This window comes from Megalobrama amblycephala, linkage group LG2 (genome assembly GCF_018812025.1).
Source record: "Megalobrama amblycephala isolate DHTTF-2021 linkage group LG2, ASM1881202v1, whole genome shotgun sequence".
NCBI classification, from domain to species: Eukaryota; Metazoa; Chordata; class Actinopteri; order Cypriniformes; family Xenocyprididae; genus Megalobrama; species Megalobrama amblycephala.
In genome coordinates, this window is record NC_063045.1 from 46,925,956 (window position 1) to 46,951,851 (window position 25,896).

Below are 25,896 nucleotides of genomic sequence, written 5' to 3' on the forward strand. Positions count from 1 at the left end.
ATCATAAATAATCATAAATACATACAAACAATGACTTTTATATGTCAAAAATCCCCATCGTGCTGAGGAGAGGTAAGCAGTTAGCGGTGCTCTCTCAATATAGGTCTGTAAAAGTTCTGAGAAGTTTGATTAAGTCAATAGTATGCAGTAATATTATTGTTCACAGTGTTATAATGTATTAGAAAGTGTTTTATGAATAGATGGATAGGATTTAATAGTTTTATTACAGAGTTCATCGGTTTGAGTGTGTGTGCGCCAACAGAACGTTGTGATTTTAACCAATTAAACAACTGCCTTTAATCTGTGCAGGTTATAAAATCACAGATGAAACGATCAATTTCTCATGCTGTACTCTTTAATCCATCCAGGTTTGGTTTATATTTGTTCTATTTTCCAATGTATTCATTTTGTACCTTTTCCAATTCATGGTTGATTTAAAACTAGCTGCAGGAGATTATTTTGTATATCTAGGTAAACGTTTATAACTATTCATTTTGTAATGTTGTTTGTAATGTGTTTTATGCATTTTGTTTTTGATGTGTTATTATTGTGAGGTTATAAAATCACAGATGAAACGATCAATTTCTCATGCTGTAGCTACTCTTTAATCCATCCAGCGCCATCTAGAGGCCCCAGAATAAACTCTCCAGATCAGCAGCAGTTCCAGTTCTCCCGTGTCTTCTGTTACACAACGCAGATTGAACAGTAGCCAGAATTAGGCCGGTTACATTTGCTCATTCAGTGTATTTGTGCTTTTACAACTGATGCAATTATGTGCTAAATCATATTAATATTGTTAGGAAGACAGACAATTTGGCATAGAATTTGGATGCTAGATGGTTCTTTAGGGTCATTTCTGTTGTACAATAGCCTATACAGGGCACAAGGAAGATGGATTTTAAAATCTGAATTGAGTTTAACTGGCTTTAAAAATTTAAACTGGCCAGACAGAAGCCGCTTTTCCACTGTTGGGCCGAACGATTCTTAGAATGGTTCCAGTTATGTTTCCACGTGAGCATGGTACAGCATGGCACGATTACAAACCGCGGGGTTCCCACGAGTCATGGAATTTCTGGAATATCATGGAATTTTAAAAGTTCTATTCCAGACATTGAAAGTCAGGGAATTTTTTTTTTTTTTTTTTTTTTTGTCCAATTCATGGAATATCAGGGATTTTTGTTAGTTGCTTTAAATTTTAGTTTCCATTTATCAAAACTTAATTTTTCGATACCGTATTTTTTAACACGTTGTTTCACAAGTTTTGCGTATTGTTTCAGCAGCATTTTATTCCCTTCCCACTCGTCAAGTGGGAATCACTTAAGTCAAATGCAGTCACCTGTACCTGTTAACCAAGGCAAACATGCCAGGAAAATGTAAATTTCAAGAGCTTTGACAACAAAATGACCACTTCAAAGACTGTCCTATAACCAGCCGCGACACGAAAAAGGATTCTATTTTTGAAATGGTTTCTATATTTCTGAGATTTTTCAGCTAATAGTTTAGGTCATACAGAGGGAACAAGGACATAAATGCACAATGAAAAGTATTTATTGCTTACAGTTTGAACGTTCTAGTTTCCTTTCATTTCTTTTCAAAATCTGAGGAAAATTATCCATTATTGCTCTCATAGTGGCTTTTAAAGTCACGCAAAATGATATTCAAGCTCAAACCATTTTAACAATATGCAAAGCTCAAACAAGTGTATTTCATGACAAAGACTGTATCAGTCACTGAGTATGTATTTTGAATAGTGTTTCATGGTTTAATTTTGTTTAGTTTAATTTAGTTTGGTTTTCTAGTTTTGCTGCGAACAGAGCCTGCCCACACGCTGTTATGATTGGCTGTGATTTTTGTCATCTTGTAGCTTTGTCACGTCTGGTTAGGATATGGTAAGCTAAAAAAAAAAAAAAAAAAAAAAAAAAGGACAAGGCATAGCCGCCTTTTCACTGCACACAACATTAGGATATGACTGTCGCATTTCGCCCCCTAGTGGCAGTCGCACAGAATTTTCAAATTGGTTGTGCGTAGCCATTACCATCGTTTACTCACCATGGTAGAATGAGTAAACTAATATACGCACACTGGATAAACTACCAACATTACTTCTGAAGGAAAAATATTATGGGTTTTCCAGGACTTAAATAATTAATAATTATTAAATAATTATTTCAGACTTAAAGCTGCTGTCCATGATTTTTGGCCCTCTAGCGGTTAATAAACAGAACTGCATGCGTCTTGCGGAGGAACATTCTAGCCGGAGCTACTTTTCTCTGTGTGTGTCTATGGCGAGTCACGCAGTTACTGTGATACTCTGCGGCGAATCCTACCAGTCCGGTCTGAAATAGTCAGAATATAAACACTTATTATAAGTGTACCATAATGATTCAGGATAAGACAAAAACACGGTTTGGAAAATGGATTCATGTTGTATATTCTCCTATAATTTTTGTACATTTTTAACACAAAAAAAGTTGCGGACTGCAGCTTTAAATAATCAGAACTGTTTTACAGAAATAGTCTAGTGTCAAAGTCTAAGACGGTCTGCAAAAACTAAATGTGAAGAAATAAAAAGACTGAACGATGAACTTGATGACAAACAGAAAGTCCTCTAGAGCAGTGGTTCCCAAACTGGGGTACGTGAGGTGACGGAGGGGGTATGCGAACAAAATGCTGAGTTTTGCCGTTCATTTAATTCTTCCCCACCTTAAAATATCATTAAAACCGAGCAGGTATTTCTAACAAGCACAATGCCGTAAATACATGACACCCAATCAAAATACCACATTATTATGCAGTCGAAATTGACTGCATCCATTTCCACATAAGCAGTGTGCATCTATATTACTGCCGTTCTCAACAATGTACCTGTAGATTTAGCACTTACTATCACGAAGAACAAAAATAGCCTGACACAGAAAGTGCATAGAGATCAATTTAAGTTTTAAACTCATGATACAAAACATACATTTTTTGAGTTCTTGTTTTTTATGTTGATAATATTATATGAGCAAGAATGCAAATCCAAATATCCACACGTTTGCAAATGTGAAATTCAGTTCAACAAACAAAAAGTGATGTTCTTCACAGTATTTTATTTTAGTTTTGCTGAAAGCATAAAAACTATAAATTAATTTCTGTAGAAATAGTACAGAAAAATATCAAAGTGCATTTAACGGGTAAAAGCACAAAAAAGTAGTGTGTATGAGTGTTTAACTTAGTTTTGTACTAAAAATGTCTGTGAACAAGTAAACAAAGCTTGCAAATGGATGGATTTAAAATACTGTCTATGGCTGCACAACAGCGGCCTGTTTTTCCGCTCATTATAGGTCATGGAAATTCAGCTTTTTAGTCAGTGAAAGTCAGGGAAAAGTCAGGGAATTTGACATTTGGCTTAGAGTGGGAACCCTGAAATCGTTCCTGGCCTGGTTGTCTAATCTCATGCTGAATCATGCTGGTAGAATCCATGAAGATACGTCGCCTCTCAGGATTGGTCACTTGTTTGTTGCTTGCCTACCAGATTCTCTGTACCTGGCTAAGCACTCTATTTGAGTGACGTAAACACAAATTAATAAAAAAATTAAAAGTAATATCTGATCATCTTCCATAACGCAGTCATTATTTACATCTCATATCATCAGCAAACACTGCGTTACCAAGGCAATGACTGAATTTTTTGCATTACATTCCAAAGAGCTCCGTTATCAGTCCCAAAGTGGAAAATTAAACCTTAACCGTACCAGCTGGCCCAGATCGGCATGGAATGGAACAGTTATGCAATGAGAACCGCTCGGCCAGACGGTGGAAAAGCGGCTAGACTGTCTAAATCCAGCTAAATCCATTCCTTTGCATTGTTTGGTTCACTATTTTAATATTTTACACTCTTAAGATGTATGTTGTGCAACAGGGTGATTACCTGTCAAATAAAAGTATCTTCTTCTGTCAGTGTCTGCCTGTGTAATTTTAATTTGTTGATAAAAATACTCTGGCTTTGAGCTCTTCATGACACGACTCTACATTATTTAAGGCTGTTGTAATACTGTTGATATTGTAATTGTTGTAATGAAATAAGTTTTGTTCATAATGTTCCTCTTTTTTTAGCCAATATAAAATTTTTCACCAGTAGATCATACCTTGGACTGAATATAACACCAAAACTACATCTCGCCAGTCGCACGCTCGTAATACAGACGCCTTCATTGATTCTAAACGCGAGCAAAAGTCTTGTATCGCAGTGTGCAGCTCACTAGTAGTACAGACATGGTGTGGTGATGTGATTACAAATTTTTTTTCTGATCACCTGTCTGGATTAATTTACTCATGCCATAACATACATGCTATAGAGAATAAATGTTTGCAGGAATTTCCCACATTACAAGTGGAAATTAGTCAAATTAGACACAATCCCCGCAAACCCATGCCGAAATTCAGGCCCTGCTCTCCGTCTCTGTTATCTAGTACCTCTATGCTGGCATGAAGTGGCTTTTTTATGGTGTGACTGTGAATAAGCTGCTTCCACCATCCCCTCAGGACTAGGATGCTCTACTTTGAGTGTGACCCTGAGAAACCGCTCAAGCAAAAAATCTCCAGCACCTTTCAGCACCTCCTGTTTAGAATACTCAAGGGTTTCAAAACATTCAGTGACAGACAACTTGCCAATGAACTTTGAGTAGACAGCATGATAATTTGATGAGAATGAAAATTAGGCTGGGAAGTAGAGGTTTAAAGTATAATGTAATTATCACCACCCAGGTTTTCTGGACTTTTTGTCTACTTCAAGTTTGTGTAAAGACATTTTTTCAGTGTTTTGTCATGAAACGTTTTTGTCAAAAAAATCATTAATGAGGCTGAAAAGACTATATTTCAATCCCTCACAGCCTGCAGAGGAGTTCACCTTATTCTTTTACTAATATTAAAGTTATAATTAAGATAATAAAATATATAATAAAATAATTCATGATTATGCCTCGTTGACAATGAAATTTTACACACACACACACACACACACACACACACACACACACACACACAAATAAATTAATAAATACTAATTATATAATGCATATATTTATCTATTTATCTTGCCGTAAACTTGAGTCTTAAAAGGATAGTTCACCCAAAAATTCTATCATTATTTTCTAATATTCATCTCTACTGGAGCTCATGGCTAGCCTGCATATAGATTTATTTTACAAACAAATTTATTCCACAGAAACAAAACTTTTAAATTCTACTATAGAATAACAGCATGCAGGTTTGGAAGGACGTAAATTAAGTAGATCAATTTTCTTTTTTTGAGTGAACTATCCCTTTTAGACTCAAGTTAAAACCCATCATACACAACACCTTCTGCATATCTTTGCGGGTTGTTTTTACCTGTCCGATAATCAAACTCTATCGCATGTCTCTAACTCTATCTGTTTCCCCCATTTCTACTTGCATTTCTTCTTTCCTATCTCCCTTTCCTTCTCCTCGCCCCCCTCTCACGCTTTATCTCTTCGGTCTTCTCTCTCTTCCCTGACGAGGGGCTGCAGGTATCATTTCAATTTCTGATGTCAACATCAAATTACTTATTTCATTTCATGCCTGGCCAAGCGTCCTATAGCTACACGCAGGAGCGGTCGCGCTCAACTCGTTCTGCCGTGTCTGTTCCGACGACTCGCCTCGCCCTCCAGCTGACAGCTCTAATTATGCCCGATATCTGATAGTGCCGGCACACACTCACAGACTCACATCTCCACTGCGGGAGCCAAGGCTTGAGGTTTGAAGAGGGCCTATGCCAGACTGCCTGAGTTTCCACACAAGCCTGTGTATAAGACCCATATACAAGGATAACATAACTTTCAGTGGAATCTAAGGGATGAACTGATTCTGGCCGATGCTGATAAGCCATTTTTTTTTTTTTTTATATATATATATATATATATATATATATATATATATATATATATATATATATATATATATATATATATATATATGTGTGTATATATATACACATATATATACACATGTATGTATAAATGTATATACAATGCCAATATTCATCAGAGTTAAAATTATTGTCACACATAAATTGGCACCTCTGAGTCCTAACCTCAGTGTAAGTCTTTGGGATGTGCTGGAGGAGACTTTACAGAGTGCTCACCTCTTGCATTGTCAATACAAGCTCCCTTCCAAATATTCTTTCACAATTTGAGCCTGATGAATTTTGACATTGTCATCCTGGAATAAAGCTACACACTCCATCTTTTAGGGTTAAAAGAACCATTGCCAAACATATAACATGGTAGAATCTTAATAAATCACAGCAATAATGATCCATCCATAGACTCTTAAGTATTTGCCTATTAAAACCCAAAGTATATATACATATACTAATTGTATAAATAAATCGAATATGACTGAATACACAAAGAGCACTTAAAATAATTTCTAACTTCAAACATATATTGAAATTTGGAGTTCCAGTGCTTTATATATGTGTTTTGTGTTTTTACGGTACATCACTGATGTGCAAGCATGGTCACTGGTACATTTTTCACTGTGTTACTTCCTGTCCTCTCCACTTCTACGGTATATAAGCACAGTCGCGCTTCAGCCTGAGTCTCCACCGAAGCTGCCAGCTGAGTAAATAGGATGTTCTTATCACCACCCGAGCACAAACACATACCAGAGCCTGCAGGCCTGAGGGTGCAGACAGCCTCCGCGCTACTCTACCTCACACCCTGACAACACAAGCACACACACTGAGCTCAAGAACAGCTCGGCTCTTAAAACACTCCTATTGTTCCTGTTGGCACAAGGCCTTGTCAGTTTAGAACAATGGAGAGGATAAGAGAAATTGTAAAATACCGTTTAAATATTGAACCTTGTTGTTCTTAAGAACGAGGCAGAGAAGAAAAGATTGATAACGATAAGGTGTCAAGACAGTTATTGTAGGGGACCAGACCTACCTTAACTCGGGTAATAAACTTTTTTTTCTGGTTGCTCAAACTTTCATGCAGCATCTAAAAACAATAGCAATGGTAAAATTCTATACTAAATGCCAGTTCTGATACATTTTGCATACTATTTGTGAGTTCCCACACAGATGGATTCACTGAAAAGAAGGACTCAAAAGAATGGCTTGTAAGCAAACTTTACTCTACTGAAGCAACATTTAACTGATATTTTAAAGCAGAGCATAACTAGAAAAATGTATATATAGAAATTATCATTATCTACCAAGACTTTTCCAGTCATGGAAAACATAATAAAAACAAAATCAATGAAAACCCTCTCAATGAGCATTATAAAAAATAATAATGAAAAATTGCAGGGGTGTTGACTGAGTGTTGTTTCTTGTTAGTGTGGTGAGTGATGCACAGATCTGATTGGTCACTCACGTCTGTCAGTCTGTCTCTGGAGCTGCTCCGGATGGAGGGTTTGGATTCTCCACTGACGCTCTCACTGTCACTGTCTTTGCAGTTGTTCTGGCCCGGCTTCAACTGGAAAATACAAAGACAGCAAAAAGGAACAATCAGATACAGCAAGAAGAAAAAGGCACTAAAGTAAGTTAAACACACTGTTGCTATAGACAGGTTTCTGCGCAACGTCATCACAGAGATGCGCGGGCAACTCTTTACGGCATATCTAAAGCAGAAACAGATGACACGGAGCTGTTGTGCTCTAAACTGCACTAACCACCAAAAAGATGGATTTAAAGTGTTCGAAATTCCGAGGGGATCACATGCCTTTGCTAAAAACAGAAGGAGATTATGCTATTATATATTTTATTATTATAATATATTATATTATATTAATTATTATATTATTATATATAAGGAGATTATTATATATAAGTGTATATATCGGGTCATATGATTGCTGGCCACTTGGGCATATCTGTGATCCATTCGTGGTCTGAAATAGCATAGGGATCTGGTAATGTCTCACCATTACTGAAAGTTAATTTCTTAATATATTTGCCGGAGTCTGCTCTACCTAGGGTTCCAAAGTAATTGATGCTAGCTATTTCCTCAGTGTCACACACCTAGCTAGCTGTCACATGTCTCATGTCTTGTACAGTACGTTTACAGTATCAAATTTCTTTCAAATGTGGCGGGTCGTGATGTAGCCTTGTCATATACATTTAGGATAGAAAGGCTCAACAACCAACGAAACTAGGTACGTTCATAAATTCATAGGGTATGTCAGGTTTTTATGATTAGCAAACTTAGTTGGACAATTTCATTCAGAGACCTGATGACTAACATTATAACTTTGCCTACCAGTCAACTGTTGTTAGCTAACATTTTACATAATGTTTTATTAATACGCAAATGAAACACAAGCAAACATATCCAACTCTGGCAGCTTATTGAGTCAAGAATTTACAAGCAACGCAAAATCTACATTAATTACAATGGTTGATTAACTTTACAATCTTCTACAGGTGTTATGCCGAGTTCTGCAAAACATTACATGACAAGAATCGCATGCACCTCCAAGTACTGTTTAAAAACGATATAATATTCATTGTGGCGTTTATTAATGGTGATAAATAATTTGGCAGAAAATATGTTGTAGGCTACCTGCAGAGATTTGCATCCACCTCTTTTCTCAGCATAAATGACTGTTACCTCCCGTGAGGTGCATGCAGAACTCGGCATAACACTGGTTAGCGGTTTTGCCCCCTGAATGTGCATGCATCCAGTATTGTTTGTATACAAGAAACCCGTCTATAGAGTAGGCCACAGAAGAAACAATACTGATGCCCTCTGGATCACATTATTTCAATACAATAACATATTTGAACTATGTAACTAAATAGATTAAAAAAAAAGAAAAAAAAAAGGAAGGAGCTCTGGAAAAAGGCAGCTATTGGATGTACATTGCCATTTAAAAGTCTCTTATGATCACCAAGACTGCATTTATTTGATCAAAAATATTTTAACAGAATAATTTCATTAAAAAAAACAAAACAAAACAAAAAAACAGCAAAACACAATTTTGCTGTTGTGTGAACATAGCCAGTTAGGATGAGTGATTATTTGGGAGATGCTAATTGGGAACAGGGCATCTCTAGATTGTGTCACTATCATTTCATCACTTTCTCTATGAATACTGTGGCAAGCAGGGCGGGGCCGAGAGCTGTGGGAATGGAGTGAAGTTGGTGGTCAGGTGCTAACAAGCGTTTGTTAGATTACAATTGTTCTAAGATGAAGAGGTGCTCTTTGGTTTTTAACTACAGTAGCCTAACTAATATGCTCACTCACAGAATTAGACACTGCTGCATTTTATATAAGATATTTCCCGTTATGAAATACGATATTGCTTGGTTCATTGGTCCATCAGGACGGATTGCTTTCACACCACAAGCGAACCGCCCCAGAGTTCGTTTGCAATCGGGCAGAGACCACCTCATTCAAGTGATCTTGGAGCAATTGTTTTGACCCGACCCGACCCCGAACGGTTTTTATTATAGTTTAACCCGAACCCGAAATCCGTCGCTATAGAGATGTACCATTCTTGCTATCATAAGCCAAGACAGCTTTGTAAGACCTACACTGCACGTAACCGCCGAACTATTTATTGGTTGAATGACAAGATCATATCTTACAATGTTTAAATAGACAGAAACATCAGGCTAAGTAGTAGAAAAGACGCACAGAGGCCATTTGACATGCTATCGGGTTACAGACCTCTAGTCCAAGCACGATAGCCGAGTTCACATTTGCCTAAATGAGCTGAGCCAAGGAAGAAAACACACCAGTATTTTTAACACCATTAAAGTCTTCCCTGAACTTAAATTTTGTTACAAATACATTGGCCAATGTTCCAAAATAATAAATTATAAACACTTAAATATAACATATATTCATGCAGCGAGACACCAAATCCAGTAACCCAGAATTCTTGTAATTTCTTTTGCCAATAAAAAAAGGTTTCATTTGTTGGACTTGTGGCACAACTGGGTTCTATCAAATAAAGAGCAACACAATAAATAGCTAGAAAGAAAGAAAGAAAGAAAGAAAGAAAGAAAGAAAGAAAGAAAGAAAGAAAGAAATCTTTAATAAGAAATGCATCAAAAAGAAATGTCTTTTCTGTGACATCATCAACCTGTTTGGCTCTGACCACTGACATCTACACGATTTTTTATCTGCCTTCATATCAAACCAGTGAGAAAGTGAAATAAAAATACACCAAACTACATCAAAAGCACCTTGCCATTCAGTAAGCCACTCTCCCCATGCAAGAACCTGAAATTCACAGCAGGTGTCCTTCAGCAGACTAGAAATCATAAAGAACAAGAGCAGAGCATAGAGGAGAAGGACGAGGGGGAAAACGGGAGGAGGACATGAAATCCAAAAACATCTGAGCCCCAGTAAAGTCTGGAGAACAATGGCATACTCCTGGGACCCGGCAACTGTCGTCAAGGTCTGCAATTTACGTCTTCTGAAGCGTCGCCATTCAGACGGGCTGTTTCCGTACCCCTCGCCCTGCCAAAACCCGCCGCCTTCATCTCTCAGCACATAAAAACCCAGTTTTATGAGTCGAGATGAGCTGTAAATGACTGCAGTGTCACTTAATGGAAAAAGCAGAGTAGGCCACAGCGCACTGGGGGGTTGTTTACCAAGATGGAGAGATAGATCGGCCGCTCATTTATTTTCCTATCTTTCCTTCCCAGACATTCCCTCTTTCTCTGTCTCACTCGCTCTTTCATACTTCCCCATCACGTAGGAGAATAAAAACAGATTCTTTGTGATAGTTCTTGACAAAGGCAGCGGGACGGGGAGGGAAGAAGATGAGGGTTGGAGAATATCTCTTTTCACTGGTGCAGGCTGTGGGTTGTTAAAGGCGCACAGGCGGGATAAGGGACTGCAGGGAAGAGGGCCCTTGAGTAAAGCACATAATTAAAATGAAACTGTTCCCTTTCTGTAGCCATTAGCTATGTGAAAGGATCTCTCTCAGAGGGAGAGCTCAGTGACTCCAGGCAGAGACGCTTGCCTCTACCAGCAGGCCACCGTGATAAGAGAGAGAAAGAGACTGAGTGAGAGTTGTCAGTAACTAAAAGGAGGACAAGGAACTGTAAAGTCTGAAGTTGAGGGAGGATAGACAGGTCAACTAGGTACATTTTTATGTATGTGAGTTGTATGTGAAGCCTTGCGCTAAACTGTTTTTCTCATATGCATCTTCTCATTTTCAAAATGCTGCCTTATAAACTTTATCTAAACTTCTGCCTCAGCAGAGGTGTATCACCTAGTCAAGGTCAAATACTGTTCTGTCTTCATTTAGGCCCTGTTTACACCTGGTATTAAGATGCGTTTTGGTCGATCGAATCACAAGTAGACGAGAGAGACACATACCCGTTTACACCTGGTACTTTAATCTTTTTTACACAAAACGCATCGCTTCGCTTCAGAAGGCCTTTATTAACACCCCAGACCCGTGTGGAGTACACGTTTATGATGGATAGATGTGGATAAATGCACTTTCTTCAGCTGATACTCGTTGGTATCGCTCACTGCCATTATAAAGCTCGGATGCATCAGGATATTTATTAATATATCTCCGATTGTGTTCATCAGAAAGAAAGTCATATACACCTAGGATGGCTTGAGGGTGAGTAAAACTTGGGGTAATTTTCATTTGAAAGTGAACTAATCCTTTAAGTCAGTATAGGCGGAATAGACTTTATTGGCTGTTTGAATATATTCGACCACATGAGCGTCTACACTATGAAAGAAATCTGGTCGAATGAGTTTGACTACTTCTGGAAGTGGTCGAAAGTGGACAAGCTCAAAATGTTTTAGACCTCATTTACACCTGTATTTAGCGTCATCCACTTGTGATTCGATCGACCAAAATGCATCTTAATACCAGGTGTAAACAGGGCCTTAGATGTCCTAAATCATCTCAATCCCACTTCTGATCTACAACAGCACTGGCCAAACCTCGCTCACATCACCAAATGCTCAGAGAAAACATTAGTCTGAGGATAGCAGACAGAGGCCAAGTTCAGCTATAATAAAGCCAATCAGACTAATCACATTCAGCTGATAATCATCCTTTAACTCACTCAGTGGGACTCTCAACAAACCCAGAAAAAGACACACTGTGGGACATTCCTGTTAACTTCTCAACTGCTCATTTAAGCACAAGGGAAAATTAAAGAGAAAGGGAAATAATATGCAGTATTCCAAAAATAAAGACAAAATAAACAAACTTATTTAATATTAAACTGGAAAATAATAAAAGGACAATTAATGATAATTACAATAACAAATAAAATAAGCATGGATAAATAAAAGGTATTGTATTCTATTGTAAAACAACTATTTTTAATATAAATTCCACATTATGCTATTAAGGTAGTCAGCCAATGCATCCTAATATGGACACCATTTTGTTTAAGCCTACTTGTTTTCATTAAACTTATTAAAAATGTTAGTTTTACAGTGAGTATTTTTGTACTTGTTTATTTGTCTTTTAACCAACTTACAGCATTTTTGTCAACAAAAACTTGCAACAGCTGTTATAACTTTTCAAAAAGTGACAGAAGGCTTACACTGGTTTAAGAGCTCCAGATAAAAACAGATAAAACAGGTTTTAGATCAGTATTGCCTAGTTCAAATGACAAGCAATTTATAACGGATACTGAAAGTAAAAATCCTGTGCTTCTATAGTAATGGCATTCATTATATGGCGCTATCAGCCTGCAGAAATTTTTATGCAGGACACTCAGTCATTTCCATAGCATAGTGCAGGACATGTTACACTAAGTTTCATACTGAGGGTTAAGGGATTTGAGGGGGAAAAAAATCCCAAAACAAAACAAACATCACTTAATAAATGACTATGAGCAAGCAGTTGTGCTATTCTCCATGTAAATAATGTAAATATAAAAAGATTTACTTTGTACTTTAGTTGTCTTTATAAACAAATATTAACAAAAATATCAAACCCATATAGTACAACTACCTTAAACCAGTTAAGCGGGTACATATTTTACCAGAATTATGAACTGAAAAGCAATGTGGAGATTTGTTATTAGGTTTCCCCACTCAATTCCACTTAATGCCTCTTAAATAGCCTTTGAAAAATGAAGTACTTTTTCCTGAAGGCATGCGGGTCATTTCTTATGAGTTCTCAGAGCATTTTTTTTAAAGAGATTTGATTAATAGAGGCATTAAACAAAAAAGTGTAATGCTGGTAGCCACGATAAATTACCATCATCAAAAAGTTCAGTGCAAATCGAGTTTCAACCCACAGTCAATAAATCAGAAAGCTGAAGCAGTCCTGTCTATAAACATCTATGTCCACATATTGTTCATTACTCCACTTTTAAGGTTTAATAGGGCATCTCACTAACTCTAAAATTAGTCTGAAGTCTAGACACATAAAGTATGATATCTATTGTGTTCGTTTTTATTGTTCCTATGCTCTTTCTGGCACTAATCAGCTCGGTTTTGGCATATGATCGTTACCTACTGCTGCTCACTAGATTAACTGTCATAACAAACTTAATGCAGTTTCTTGTAAAAATGATCGTTCTTTGGAAAGCAAGCATCTCCCATATGTACACGCCTGTGAGTGTGTACATAAAAATGTTGTTTATGACTGTGTATGTGTGCATACGGGCGTCTGTGGGTTTTCACAGTCTTGCTTGTGCAATCATAATGACGTTAATGAAGACTGACAGTTCCACCAGGTTGCACCATAAGGATAAACTCCTTTAACAACCCTGAGAGCAGAGCCTGGGTAAAGATTCCCCCTCCAGCAAGATAACAAACAGATGGTTTTCATATTCCAGCAACTAATTCCTCAACAATTAAAAACACAGTAAGACATTAGCATCTAATGAAACATTTAAACTACCAGTAAGTGCATCTGCCATTAATTTCAACACAGTAAGTTCTTGTTTTGCCTCAATCTGTTCCCTGTTAGGGCTGATTTCTCCCTCCCCCCTGTCTGAGTTTACTGAAGTATAGAATTAACAACTGTTTTCAATAAGCAGTCAGCATGATTCCCTGGCACAAAAGCCTCCACGCTATTAAAGATTAATTTATGCTGCCAAGGCTTTGATGTGAGGCAGTAATGGAAAGAGCTTCTCATTTTGCCTTCCTCATAAAAAGGTCAAAGAGACCTGTGCACGTTAACCTGGCTCTTGCGATCGCATGCAAAAAGAAAGTCAGCCTTCAATGGTTGTTTTATAGATAGCACAGTTTTATAGCGCTGTAATCACATTGCACTTAGCGAGTTCGTCTGCGAGAAAACCTCCATGAAGGTAGTTTGTTTCCAACGGGGCATACGGAGGCCAAGCGTAACAGCGCTTGACTGCATTATACTGATAGAAAGTCACATTAATTCACACCAGCTCTTTGTGAACAACTTCGGCAATACGACAAGACTTTTTATGTTGAATTTACTGCAATTTCGCCTTGGCGCCTGCATCGAAACTATGCATCCATTACAAGCACCGTTACAACAGTCCATAAGCCTAAATGTATTTTATAGGGACTGTCTCAAAGACATAGCACACAATAGCTTTGAGTTTCCATATAACAGACCGTTTTAATGGCCCTTTAAATGTGAAAGTGGGAGCGGTGGATCTCAATGGCACTCCTGGAGAATGGTGCCTTAATCTGAAATAATACTGACATACATTAAGAGCTTCCTTGTAAAAGCCATATTAGTTTATAGTGAGATGGGAGCACTTGTAAAGAGGAGAGCAGTGCAGTTCAAGGCGAGAGCTTAGATGAGCATATATTCAAAGTTATCAACTGGGTGATGGTATAAGACGGTGTGTTTTGCTATGCATATTCGAAAGCACATTGGAAGAACAAAACAGTACAGGTTCGGTAGAAATTCACTGACGGTTCCTTAGAGGTAGAAACAAAGCTCAAGTAATGGGATAAGCATCCTTTGAAACACTCTGACTAGACTCTTAAAATGGCTTTTGAAGCTTTTACAGGATTATCGTTAGCACATGTAGTCAATTATTTCCTTTGCCCACTTGCTGAAAAGTGTTTGCCTGTGTTATGATAAAATTTTACAAGTCTATTGAACTATTCCCACAGGCTCGGCCCACAACCCCGATGCAGTCAAACACAAAGGCCTACTCCGCCACATTGGCCTTTTAAACGGCGCCGTTCGCAAACCCCAATACTCTTTTCATCTAAAACCCTGCTTTGAACAGCTCGGCTGACCCTTCGCTTCCAGTGGAAGCCCATGGGATTCTGTTGCTATCGGCTTCTGTTCTTCCTTAGTTACGCACTACAGCAGCTGTGCAGCTCGACAGTAATAAAACCTAGAACAATTTACCAGCTTTTATTGTTCTTCTGTGGCGTTTCAGCACAGCTAACCTGTCCTCCAAGGAGCCGAAAGAGAGAGTGAGAATCCCACTAGAGCGCCAATGAAAGAGGATCTCATTTACCTAAAAGCGCTTATAAATTTTTAATTTGCTTTAACAAGTAAATTAACAAGTCCCTCATTCGGGAAGTTTTATGGCTGCCTGCCACTGAGGGACAGCCATGAAAGTTTTATAGATAATCCACTAGTGTGCTAGGCAGCTTATAATAAATTGTCTATTTCCTGCTGCAGAGTCAAATCCCTCAGTTTCCAATGACTACACTTTAAATATCTCCCTCTCTGCTGTCTTTTCAGTGCAATATAACGCCTGTTTTAACACTGGAGCAGACGGCGGCCCCGTAGAGGGAGAATTATACTGTTACATGTGGAGGTGAGGAGGGTCTGGCCAATATGAGTCAACGTTGGCTTACATTCACAACATAACACAAGTTAAAGGAATAGTTTACCCAAAAATGAAAATTCTGTTCTCATTTACTTACCCTCATGTCATTCCAAACCTATATGATTTACTTTCTTCTGTGGAACACAAAAGAAGATATTTTGAAGAATGTTTCAAAAGAACTAAATATCTAATATTGAATGGCTTGATTGGATTGGGAATGTATTGTGAAATCAACATCATCATTGACATTTTATTTAAAGGTAATCTATAATGCCACTTTTACAAGATGTAATACAAGTCTCTTGTGTCCCCAGAATATGTCTGTGAAGTTTCAGTTTGAAATACCCCACAGATCATTTATTATAGCTTGTCAAATTTGATCCTATTTGGGTGTGAGCAAAAATGCGCCATTTTTGTGTCCCTTAAAATGCAAATAAGCTGCTGCACCCAGCCCCCTTTCCAGAAGAGGGCGGAGCTTTAACAACTCGCGCTTCGGTTATTCAACGACAACAACGATGGACAATCTCACGCAGCCAAAATGACAATTGTCAGTAGCGGTATTCAGCCTTACATTGTTTAAACCGGAGTCGGACACTGATGGGGAGACTCAGGAAGAAGTTACAACGTTTAGAATGCAACTGGATAGTTAGTGGATAAATTTATGTAGTTGCTGTGGAGTTGATTCAACTCATTGACTAGCATGTGCCGTCATGTTAATCTTTTGTGCAAATCCAGCATTAAATTGACCCTCGTTTGTGAAGCAGTCCGTAAAATGACGGCATGGCAACAACACTCTACTACAACAACTCTTCCTCTTCTCTAAAGCAGCCCAACATGGCCTCACCCTCTTTGTTGTAAGTTCCCGGGGGCAGGGTTTATGTAAATGTTGGGGTTAGTGATGTCACCAACCAAGGAAGAAGCATGTTGTAGTCCTTAAAAAGCGCTTTCTTTAAAAGAAAATATCTCCCTTTGCATTGAACTTTGAGCATTGTAACTTTGCAGATGTTGTTTATGCTCAAACAGCAACATTACACACTAACTAAAGAAAAAATTTGAAATCATGATCAAAGACCCCTTTAATGATTACATTTCTGTTGGTGAATACTACTGTTAGTTTTAAATGAAAAGCAAAGCTACTAGCCCAAATCTAATTGTTTTGTCATTTTTTTTGCTGATCTGAAAAAATGATCTGATCCGTGACTCAAAACCCGTAATATGATCCGATCCGAAGTTTTGCGATCCATTGCACCACTACCAATATCGAATGGCTTGATTGGATAAATTGCTTTTATCAAATTTTATCTATTTGGTTTACCCATCAGCTGTGATGAAATAAATGTAACCCCTCTTATATTGGGGGGGACAATTAATCGAGATAAAACTGAAATCACAATATGACTGAGTGTGATTAACAAATTGCAAAAGCTGTAATTTAATTAAATAAATACATGCGCTGCATGTTTCAGAGTGAAGCACAGCCCTGTGTTCATTTACACGTGAGCAGCTCATGATCCAGCATTTTCAGTGTCTCAGAGCAGAAGGGGTTTGCAGTAAATGCTTCTCCACACAAATTCATCATTGCATCTTCTTTGAGTTTGGGTCGCATATGCATTTGGGAACGCAAAGTGCCAACAATCTTCCCAAACTTGTAATCTCCCTGCAATTTTCTGCCAAAATAAAAGCTTGATGGTTTAAATGTTTGAAAATGCCAAAAATACTAATATTGTAACTGTAGTTGTACTGTCAAATAAAATGATTATTATAATTACTATTATTATTTATATATTTAAAAAACAAATGGGAATATTAAATTTTTTATTTTTTATTTTGTTTATTACTTTGACACATTTATATGCGCTATTTTTAATCAGAAGAATCTCAATTCCCTACTCTCATGACTGCTGCACAATACGTGTGTATATAGGTCGGAAAACACAGAGGTCTTGACTCTGTTCCCAATTAGTGAATTAAAAGGCCCTGCATGAGCTCCATGGACCTCCATCTGAGCATTCTGGTTTTCTGGCAGCCGGCAGTAGTTGGATTCCGCTGTGAGCAGTTAACCTGAGTGAGCTTACCCCAACGACAACAGCGCTTGACAGAAGATGCAGGGGCCATCATAGCTGGTGCGGCATGGCTGCAAATGTTCCGTCATTGCTTGGACAGCCACTGTGTCACCCCGCCAACCCGATCGGCCCCGCTATGACCTCCTCAGCTCTGAGGGCCAGGGCTCTTAACCGCCGCAGACAAGCTGCCTGTATCGCATCCGATCTAAAGTAGCAGCCTGTCAACAGGGATCAGAGCTCAGGTCAGGCTAAAAGGCCTGCATGGCTGTTTATTTAGGCTAACATTACGCCTGAGTACGTACTGCAGCGTGCTTCCGCTCGCACATTGTCACGCTTAAACTAGATGACCCTGTCCTCGCAAAGACTCTGGGTTATATTCGCCGCCTTTGTCCGTCAGTGCTCCAATCGACATCTACATTCCCCCAAAGCCACAATTCTGTAGGTGACATCACATCCTAAATGTCAGCAGAAACAATTTTGCAGGAATATTGCAGCTTTCATCAGCGTCTCTCATTCCCCAAGGTGCGATCGCCATGGAAACGCTGCGGGCCCCCCTCTTTGCGGTTGCTAAGCTCAAGTGACATGCGACGACCTTTGGTGACCTTGTCAGGAGCTGCTGTCATGATGGCATAAGGGATCTTAACTGACGATTACCATTAGCTTTAACCTGCCTTTTATTTCACCTGTGTGAGAATGCGATGCTTTTAGGAAGCAAAAGAGAGGCTGCGTCTCTCAACAGAGGCCTGAGGGTAAATGAACCTTGAAGGAAGGGGGAAAAAAAAGGAAAACACAAAAGAGAGGTAGAGGTGGACAGGGAGTAAAAACAGTGCAGAGTGCAGTTTAAACCTCATAACTCACACAAAGAGCCACGTTTACTCACTTCAGCTGCTGCCTCGAGGACAAACCTGAGGACGCATTTTTATATGGATATAAAACTTAGTGATGTACAATGACATTATAGACAAATCAATATGCTTTTAACATCCATCCTCTGCTTGTGCTCAGCACTACTCCACTTCCACTCCTACAAATGGCTCTATAATGTGCTGTTCCTGCATACTGATATATGGGGACAATTCCCAGATTTAATAATGAACTGAAGAGCAGAGGAGGGAAGCGAGATATTACGAGCGACCGGAGACTTCAATTCTCTTAGATCATATCTGAACAGCTAGTTATGGTGCACAGAATGACAATAAAAGATGAGGTCGTCAGGCTGTGAACACCACACATATACAGGACAGACAAGACTAGTGAAGGAATCGGTTTACCTGACCGAGATTGGACCTCTTATTGGGAAGTGTTTACATACAGTAAGATGCATTTTCACTATGCAATCTGTCTAGCAACTATAACACAATATATAAAACAATACTTTCAGCATGCTAAACAAAGTTCCAGTGTGTAATATTTAGCGGAAATGCAATATGATATACATAACTATGATTTCAGTGTATAAAGACCTTACATAATAAACCGTTATGTTTTTATTACCTTAGAATGAGCCATTTCTATCTACATACACCGTGAGTCCCCTTACATCAAAGTCGCCATTTTGAGGCGTTGTGTTTCTACAGTAGCCCTAAACCGACAAACTGCATGTTTGCTTGACTGGCTACTCTCTTCTGTCTAAGACAACGACATCTTTGTCCTGTGTCGGCCACCGTAGCTTCTCTATGTGCCTCGAAAGGGAGGGGTGAGCGGTGGACTGAGCCGTTGGTTGCAATTCGCAACCTCACCTGTAGATGCTGCTTAAATTCTTACACTGAAAGCACCATCGTAAATATCAAAACTATATACAATAAATTAGATTAAATAAGACAATTTGAAATTAACACTGATTCATTTATGCTCCGATGCTTCATGAAGCAGTGTTTTGAAATCGGCCAAAGGTCGCACACGTTAAATTGAGGGAGCATATGCGACTAAAATGGTCGCAATTTCAAGCCTTGTTTAATAATACTAAAAACTAATGTAAAAAAAACAAAACAAAAAAAAAAAAAACAGAAAATTAAGAATAAATAAATAAATCTAGTCAGTTGGTGGACAACTAGATGACTATATTGACCGATCCCTAACAGCATGACACTGGAGAGATAAATAAAACTTGGTTGATATGAAACAAGTGAACGAGGTTTTGGAAGCTAAGCAGATATTTTCCAGAATGCAGCAGATGCGTAGAGGGCATGCTGTCACAGGGAAGCCAGAGAATTTAAGCTAGCGGGCCAAGTGCTTATCACTACATAACATTTCATCAAAGAAATTTGTGTGCAATTAATTACATTCCCAGGCCTCCGCGATCCGGCCGTAGTTGTTACTCGGCTATCAGCTTTCAGAGCTCGCCATCTCACTAAGCCTCGCTCACGGTGCCAAGTCACATCCCCCAACACCAGCCAGCCTCAATAAAAGAGAACGAAAAAAAAAATCCCTCTCTTCTCAGCTTGCAGGGGCTCTCATTTCTCTTTTTTATTGCCATTTATTTTCCTCTAGGAATTCACTGCCAGTATATTGGCAAGCCTTCCAGTAGATGGAGGCAATGAAATTTAGCGCGGACACTTAACACCGGGTCAAGCCATGCGCGCGGCTCATGTGTGGCGGTAATATGATAAACAGGGGTATCTAGTGTGGTAGAGACCACTTTTATTTTTTACCCTCCTGTCTATGATGAAAGTGACAGGGAGAATGTGCGGCACTGGTGTGGAATGCTGTTTATTTGTTGGTTTCGTTATTTATACATTTTTATGGACTATTTACATCTGTGGATGTAAACAGGTCAGGACCGGAGTGTCACTTTACAGCCCATGCAGACGTGTAAAAATCTCTAACTGAGCATTAGCATGCTAAACAAACCAGCAGAAATGGCTAACCGAGACTAAGTGTTTCCACTCCATTATCACATAGACAACAAACAGAACATGACACAGCTTGAAACAAAATGGCGATTTATTAGGTCACGTTGCATCAAAGTATCCTACTGCTGACCTAGTGATTGGGAGCTGAATTTGAATGCTGGTTCCCTCCATCATTCCATCACTACGTTTACATGTGTACCAATAATGCGATTTTTTTTTTTTTTTTTTTACATTAATCAGAGTAAGGACTTAAAGGTGCCATAGAATGGAAAATTGAATTTACCTTGGCATAGTTGAATAACAAGAGTTCAGTACATGGAAATGACATACAGTGAGTCTCAAACACCATTGTTTCCTCCTTCTTATATAAATCTCATTTGTTTAAAAGACCTCTGAAGAACAGGCAAATCTCAACATAACACCGACTGTTACGTAACAGTCGGGAACATTAATATGTACGCCCCCAATATTTGCATATGCCAGCCCATGTTCAAGGCATTAGACAAGGGCAGCCAGTATTAACTTCTGGATCTGCACAGCTGAATCATCAGACTAGGTAAGCAAGCAAGAACAATAGTGAAAAATAGCAGATGGAGCAATGATCTGACATAATCCATGATATCGTGTTATTTTTAGTGATATTTGTAAATTGTCTTTCTAAATGTTTCGTTAGCATGTTGCTAATGTACTGTTAAATGTGGTTAAAGTTACCATCGTTTATTACTGTATTCACGGAGACAAGAGCCGTTGCTATTTTCATTTTTAAACACTTGCAGTCTGTATAATGCATAAACACAACTTCATTCTTTATGAATCTCTCCAACAGTGTGTAATGTTAGCTTTACCCCATTAGCCACGGAGCACTATCAAACTCGTTCAGAATCAAATGTAAACATCCAAATAAATACTATACTCACATGATCTGATGTATGCATGCAGCATGCATGACAAACACTTTGTAAACATCCATTTTGAGGGTTATATTAGCTGTGTGAACTTTGTTTATGCTGTTTAAGGCAAGCGAGAGCTCCAGGGGCGGGGAGCGTGAGGAATTAAAGCGGCCGCAGTCTGAATCGGTGCATATTTAATGATGCCCCAAAATAGTCAGTTAAAAAAATTAATAAAAAAAAAATCTATGGGGTATTTTGAGCTGAAACTTCACAGACACATTCAGGGGACACCTTAGACTTATATTACATCTGGTAAAAAAACGTTTGATGGTACTTTTAACCCTCTGGAGTCTGAGGCTGATTTGGGGCCTGGAGAAGTTTTGACATGCCCTGACATTTGTGCTTTTTTCAGTTGTTCATAAACATATTAATGACACAAGTGTCATTACACTGTATTCAGCACAAACTAGGCTACCATAATATGTGAGGAACATGTGTGTACATGTTTGTGTTTTTGAAGGAATAACGTTTATGCGTGGTTACTGAAAAAACAAAAAACTTAAGTCACTGATATAAGGCCAATAAAAGTATATTAAATCTGTGTTCACAAGACTTTTGGGTATTGAAGGTTGTAGACTAGAGTTTTTGCTTCAAAATTATGTAAAAATTATGCTGACTACTCTTTCATTTATAACAATATACTGATTTAGTTTTTGTAAGACATTTTTTGCAAAGAAACACGGTATGCGAGGAGGCGTGAATCTCCATGAATAATGGCTCATTCTCACCTGTGAAGACAAAAGAATTGAATAGTAATGACCTGAAAAGACTTGCATATTAATGAGGCATTTCAGTCAGGTAGGCTGTGAAAAAAACTTCTGTGATGTCTCAAGCTCATTATGATATATGAAACATACAGAAACATTTTATTACAATATAAAATAATGGTTTTATATTATACTTTAAAATATAATGTATTTCTGTGATGCAAAGAGTCTGAATATAGGCTTTTAGTTTAAAAGCATGCACATTTGGAGAAATATAGGATTCTCATATGTTTATGTCAATTTTCTATACAGAGGAGTTATTTTTTATTTAATATTCATTGTTATCTCTATGAGCGCTGGTGTTTGCAATTCATACTGCAGCCGGAGGGCGCTCTGTGCATTTTAGTCCACAAATTCACCTAAGAAGAAGACGATATTCCATGAATGGTGTTTACCAATTCATACTACAGCCGGAGGGCGCTAAAGAAACAAAAACTCACTTAAAACTTATCAATAGAAGAAAACAAACAGGAATTTACTGAATGTCTTCCAGAGATCGCTAACCATGGCTTTTTCATCCAGATAAACAATTTTCAAGGCAATAAATACACGATTGAGATGATGAATGCATGTGTTGTCTCTGAATTTGCCTGTGAATAGCGCTGGCTCCGTGGGCGTGGCCGCATTAGTGGGTAATGAGCTGAATCACGGACTTCTGACATGGCTCTCTTTTCATACAGATTACATAAACACAGAATGTTTGTTTTCGATTTGACTTGCACGATTTAAAACCTGACATTTCAACGTTTTGTTAGACATAAGTATGAATTTTTTGTGATTAGTATTCACTAAGTTACACTTCATTTTCTGAGAACTATCAGATTGGACTTCGTTCAGAGGGAGATGAGAGATCACGCATCATGTTAGTTTTCTTTATTTTACAAAAAGCACAACATTTTGTTTTTACTCTGAGTGTATACAAATAAAAGGAGATATTCTATAGTTTCAATTGATGTATTACTTATGTCTCTATGACAAAAAATGACAGAGTATTTTAAGTCTGTTTTGCTGCAATGTGAAAAAAAACATGCAAAACGCGCCGGCGCGTTTTTAGACCTCAGAGTGTTAATCACAATAAGATGTTTACATGACATTAGCAAAACTCTTCACTCCGGTTTACATGCAATTTTCATGATTCTAATTATCGCGAACAAGTGTGTTTATTTTAACCACCATTCTTCACATGCATGTACATACAATGTATTGCGCAAATGATGAACTCACATACAGTAGGTATGTTACAGGCCACTGTTTTAATTTCCAAAAAACATTTCTATAGTTGTACTGGATATTATTCGACGCCGTGACGAACAGAGCAATGCCGCTGTAACTGGGCTTGCCTACACTGCCGTCGCATTCTTCGCACTGTCTCTGGATGAAGATAAGTAGCAGAGACTGCGCAGTGAGTTGCGTTGACAGAGTTCTAAAATTCCAAGTTTGGCTGACACAATAACATTCACATATACAATCACAGTGCCATGAAGCAAGACAAGAGTAACTGGTCTGATAGTAAATATGGGTGTGTGATGTGTAAAAGCATAGGTTAAGTACATAAACCACCGATATTAAAACGGAAACTATGTGAGACGCTGCAATAATAGGGCAAAACAAACGCCAGCTATTTTTCCTCTGGGTGTGAGGATGATATTAACCTCATTTGCATCACATTTAACTTGTTATGTTACAGCTTTTCAAGTCAAAGATTCAACTGAATCATCAAACCATGTGACCTTAGTTACACAACCAAAGTTTAAGCAGCATCAAATGTTAATACATTTTGATGAAAGGTTATGAAAACAAACACTAATGTCATGTGATTTCCTTTCCCGTCATTCTTCCATTGTTTAAACAAAAGATTAGATTTAAAAACAACGTCATATCATGATACTATTTATAAATCTTTGCGTGCAGATTCTGTGGTTTGTGCAGACTTTATTATGGGAAAACATGCATAATGTAAGTTGTGCACGAAGCCTTGATCTGTTTTGATGAAAAATTCTCTAAGAGTCATACACAGCATTAGTTTATTCAGGTGTTGGTCTTCATTTTTCAGAGTATAAGTAAAGTAACTCTGTAAAGATAAGGTTATAAGTTATTACTCTCTTCACGACGCCAAGGCTCTGGGTGGGCCATTCTGGGAATGCGGGACACAGGTGATCAGTGTGCGTTTCAGAGTATACGATTTACACTGTGTTTAAAATAGCTTCCTGCTCTCATAGACCTGTCACCACCTACATCACATGGGAGAGAAAACCAGGGCTGGGGACAAACCGTCCCACCTGTGTCAGCCACAAATTACAGCATTCCCAGGAGAAGTTCTTGCCTTGGCCCCGTTTCTTCTTGCTTCATACTGACGCTGCTATGTTGTGTCAAATGTGAAATTATAACCAGATTGAAAGATAACAATTTTTTATTTGTTCAGCCTCTGGCACAAGTTTATCTTAAACAAGGCCTTTATCGTCTTTTTAAGCGGCGTAAGGCTGCTTGACCTTCTCAGCCATGCACGCATTTCTCTGTTTGTGTTTAGGTCTGCACTTCCTTTAGCAAGTAATAGACTTCCTTCAGAGCATAAATCACATTCATATGCTTTTTTCAATCTCATGTTTCCTGCGCCCAGTCTAGGCATGGGTCACGATAGTCGAGTAGTTGATTAATTTCTCTCATTTTTTTCCGACACACACATATTTTCCTACTGTATATATATTTGAATTAGATTTTATTTTTTGATTTTCTGTTTTAATTTGAAGGTTTTAGTAATTTTGTCATGTGTTTGTCAATTTTTTATTAGTTTTTTTGTAAACATGTCTATACGGTTTTTATTAAGTTTTAGTTTTTTTTTAGTTTTAGTTTATTTAGAGTTAAAAAATGAGAAATGTTCCCTTGGCAACTAGCTGAAATAAAATAAGTTGACTTTTTTATTTATATATTTTTTTATTTCAGTTACACATACAGTACCATTTAAAAGTTCATGTTTTTATTAATGCTGTAATTCAGCAAGGATACATTAAATTGATTAAAAGTGACACAAAATGGATTATAAAAATCCATTTCAAATAAATGAAGATCTTTTGAACCTTCTATTCATCAAAAATAAATAAAATAAAATCCTGAAAAAAAGCACCGCAATTTCCACCAAAATATTAGCCAGCAAAACATTGATAATAATAAGAAATGTTTCTTGAGCACCAAATCAGTATATTAGAATGATTTTTTTAAGGACCATGTGACACTGAAGACTGGAGTAATGATGCTGACAATTCAGATTATAAATTACATTTTAAAATGCATTATTTTAAATTGCAATATTTCACAACAATACAGTCTTACTGTATTTTTTTTGTTCAAATAAATACAGCCTTTGTGAGCATGAGACTTTTTTTAAAACGTAAAAAAAATTGGTCCCCAACATTTGAACAGTAGTGTACTTATTATATAATATTATATAATATGATTGTGTCTTACATAAACACCCCATAATAAACACGCCCAATCAGGGTCAAGTGAACCCGAAACCAGCCCAATGTAAGG

General features: G+C 37.8%; 1 protein-coding gene across 9 annotated transcripts in view; it reads right to left on the minus strand.

Annotated features, from left to right (window-relative positions):
• The window catches only part of auts2a (activator of transcription and developmental regulator AUTS2 a), a 394,051-nt gene that overhangs the window by 213,633 nt on the left and 154,522 nt on the right, over positions 1 to 25,896 (minus strand). For all 9 annotated transcript variants that reach the window (XM_048179601.1, XM_048179615.1, XM_048179629.1 and 6 more), the window contains one exon: positions 7,386 to 7,487. In XM_048179601.1, coding sequence (XP_048035558.1) covers positions 7,386 to 7,487 — 102 coding nt within the window. The remainder of the gene's footprint in view (positions 1 to 7,385; positions 7,488 to 25,896) is intronic.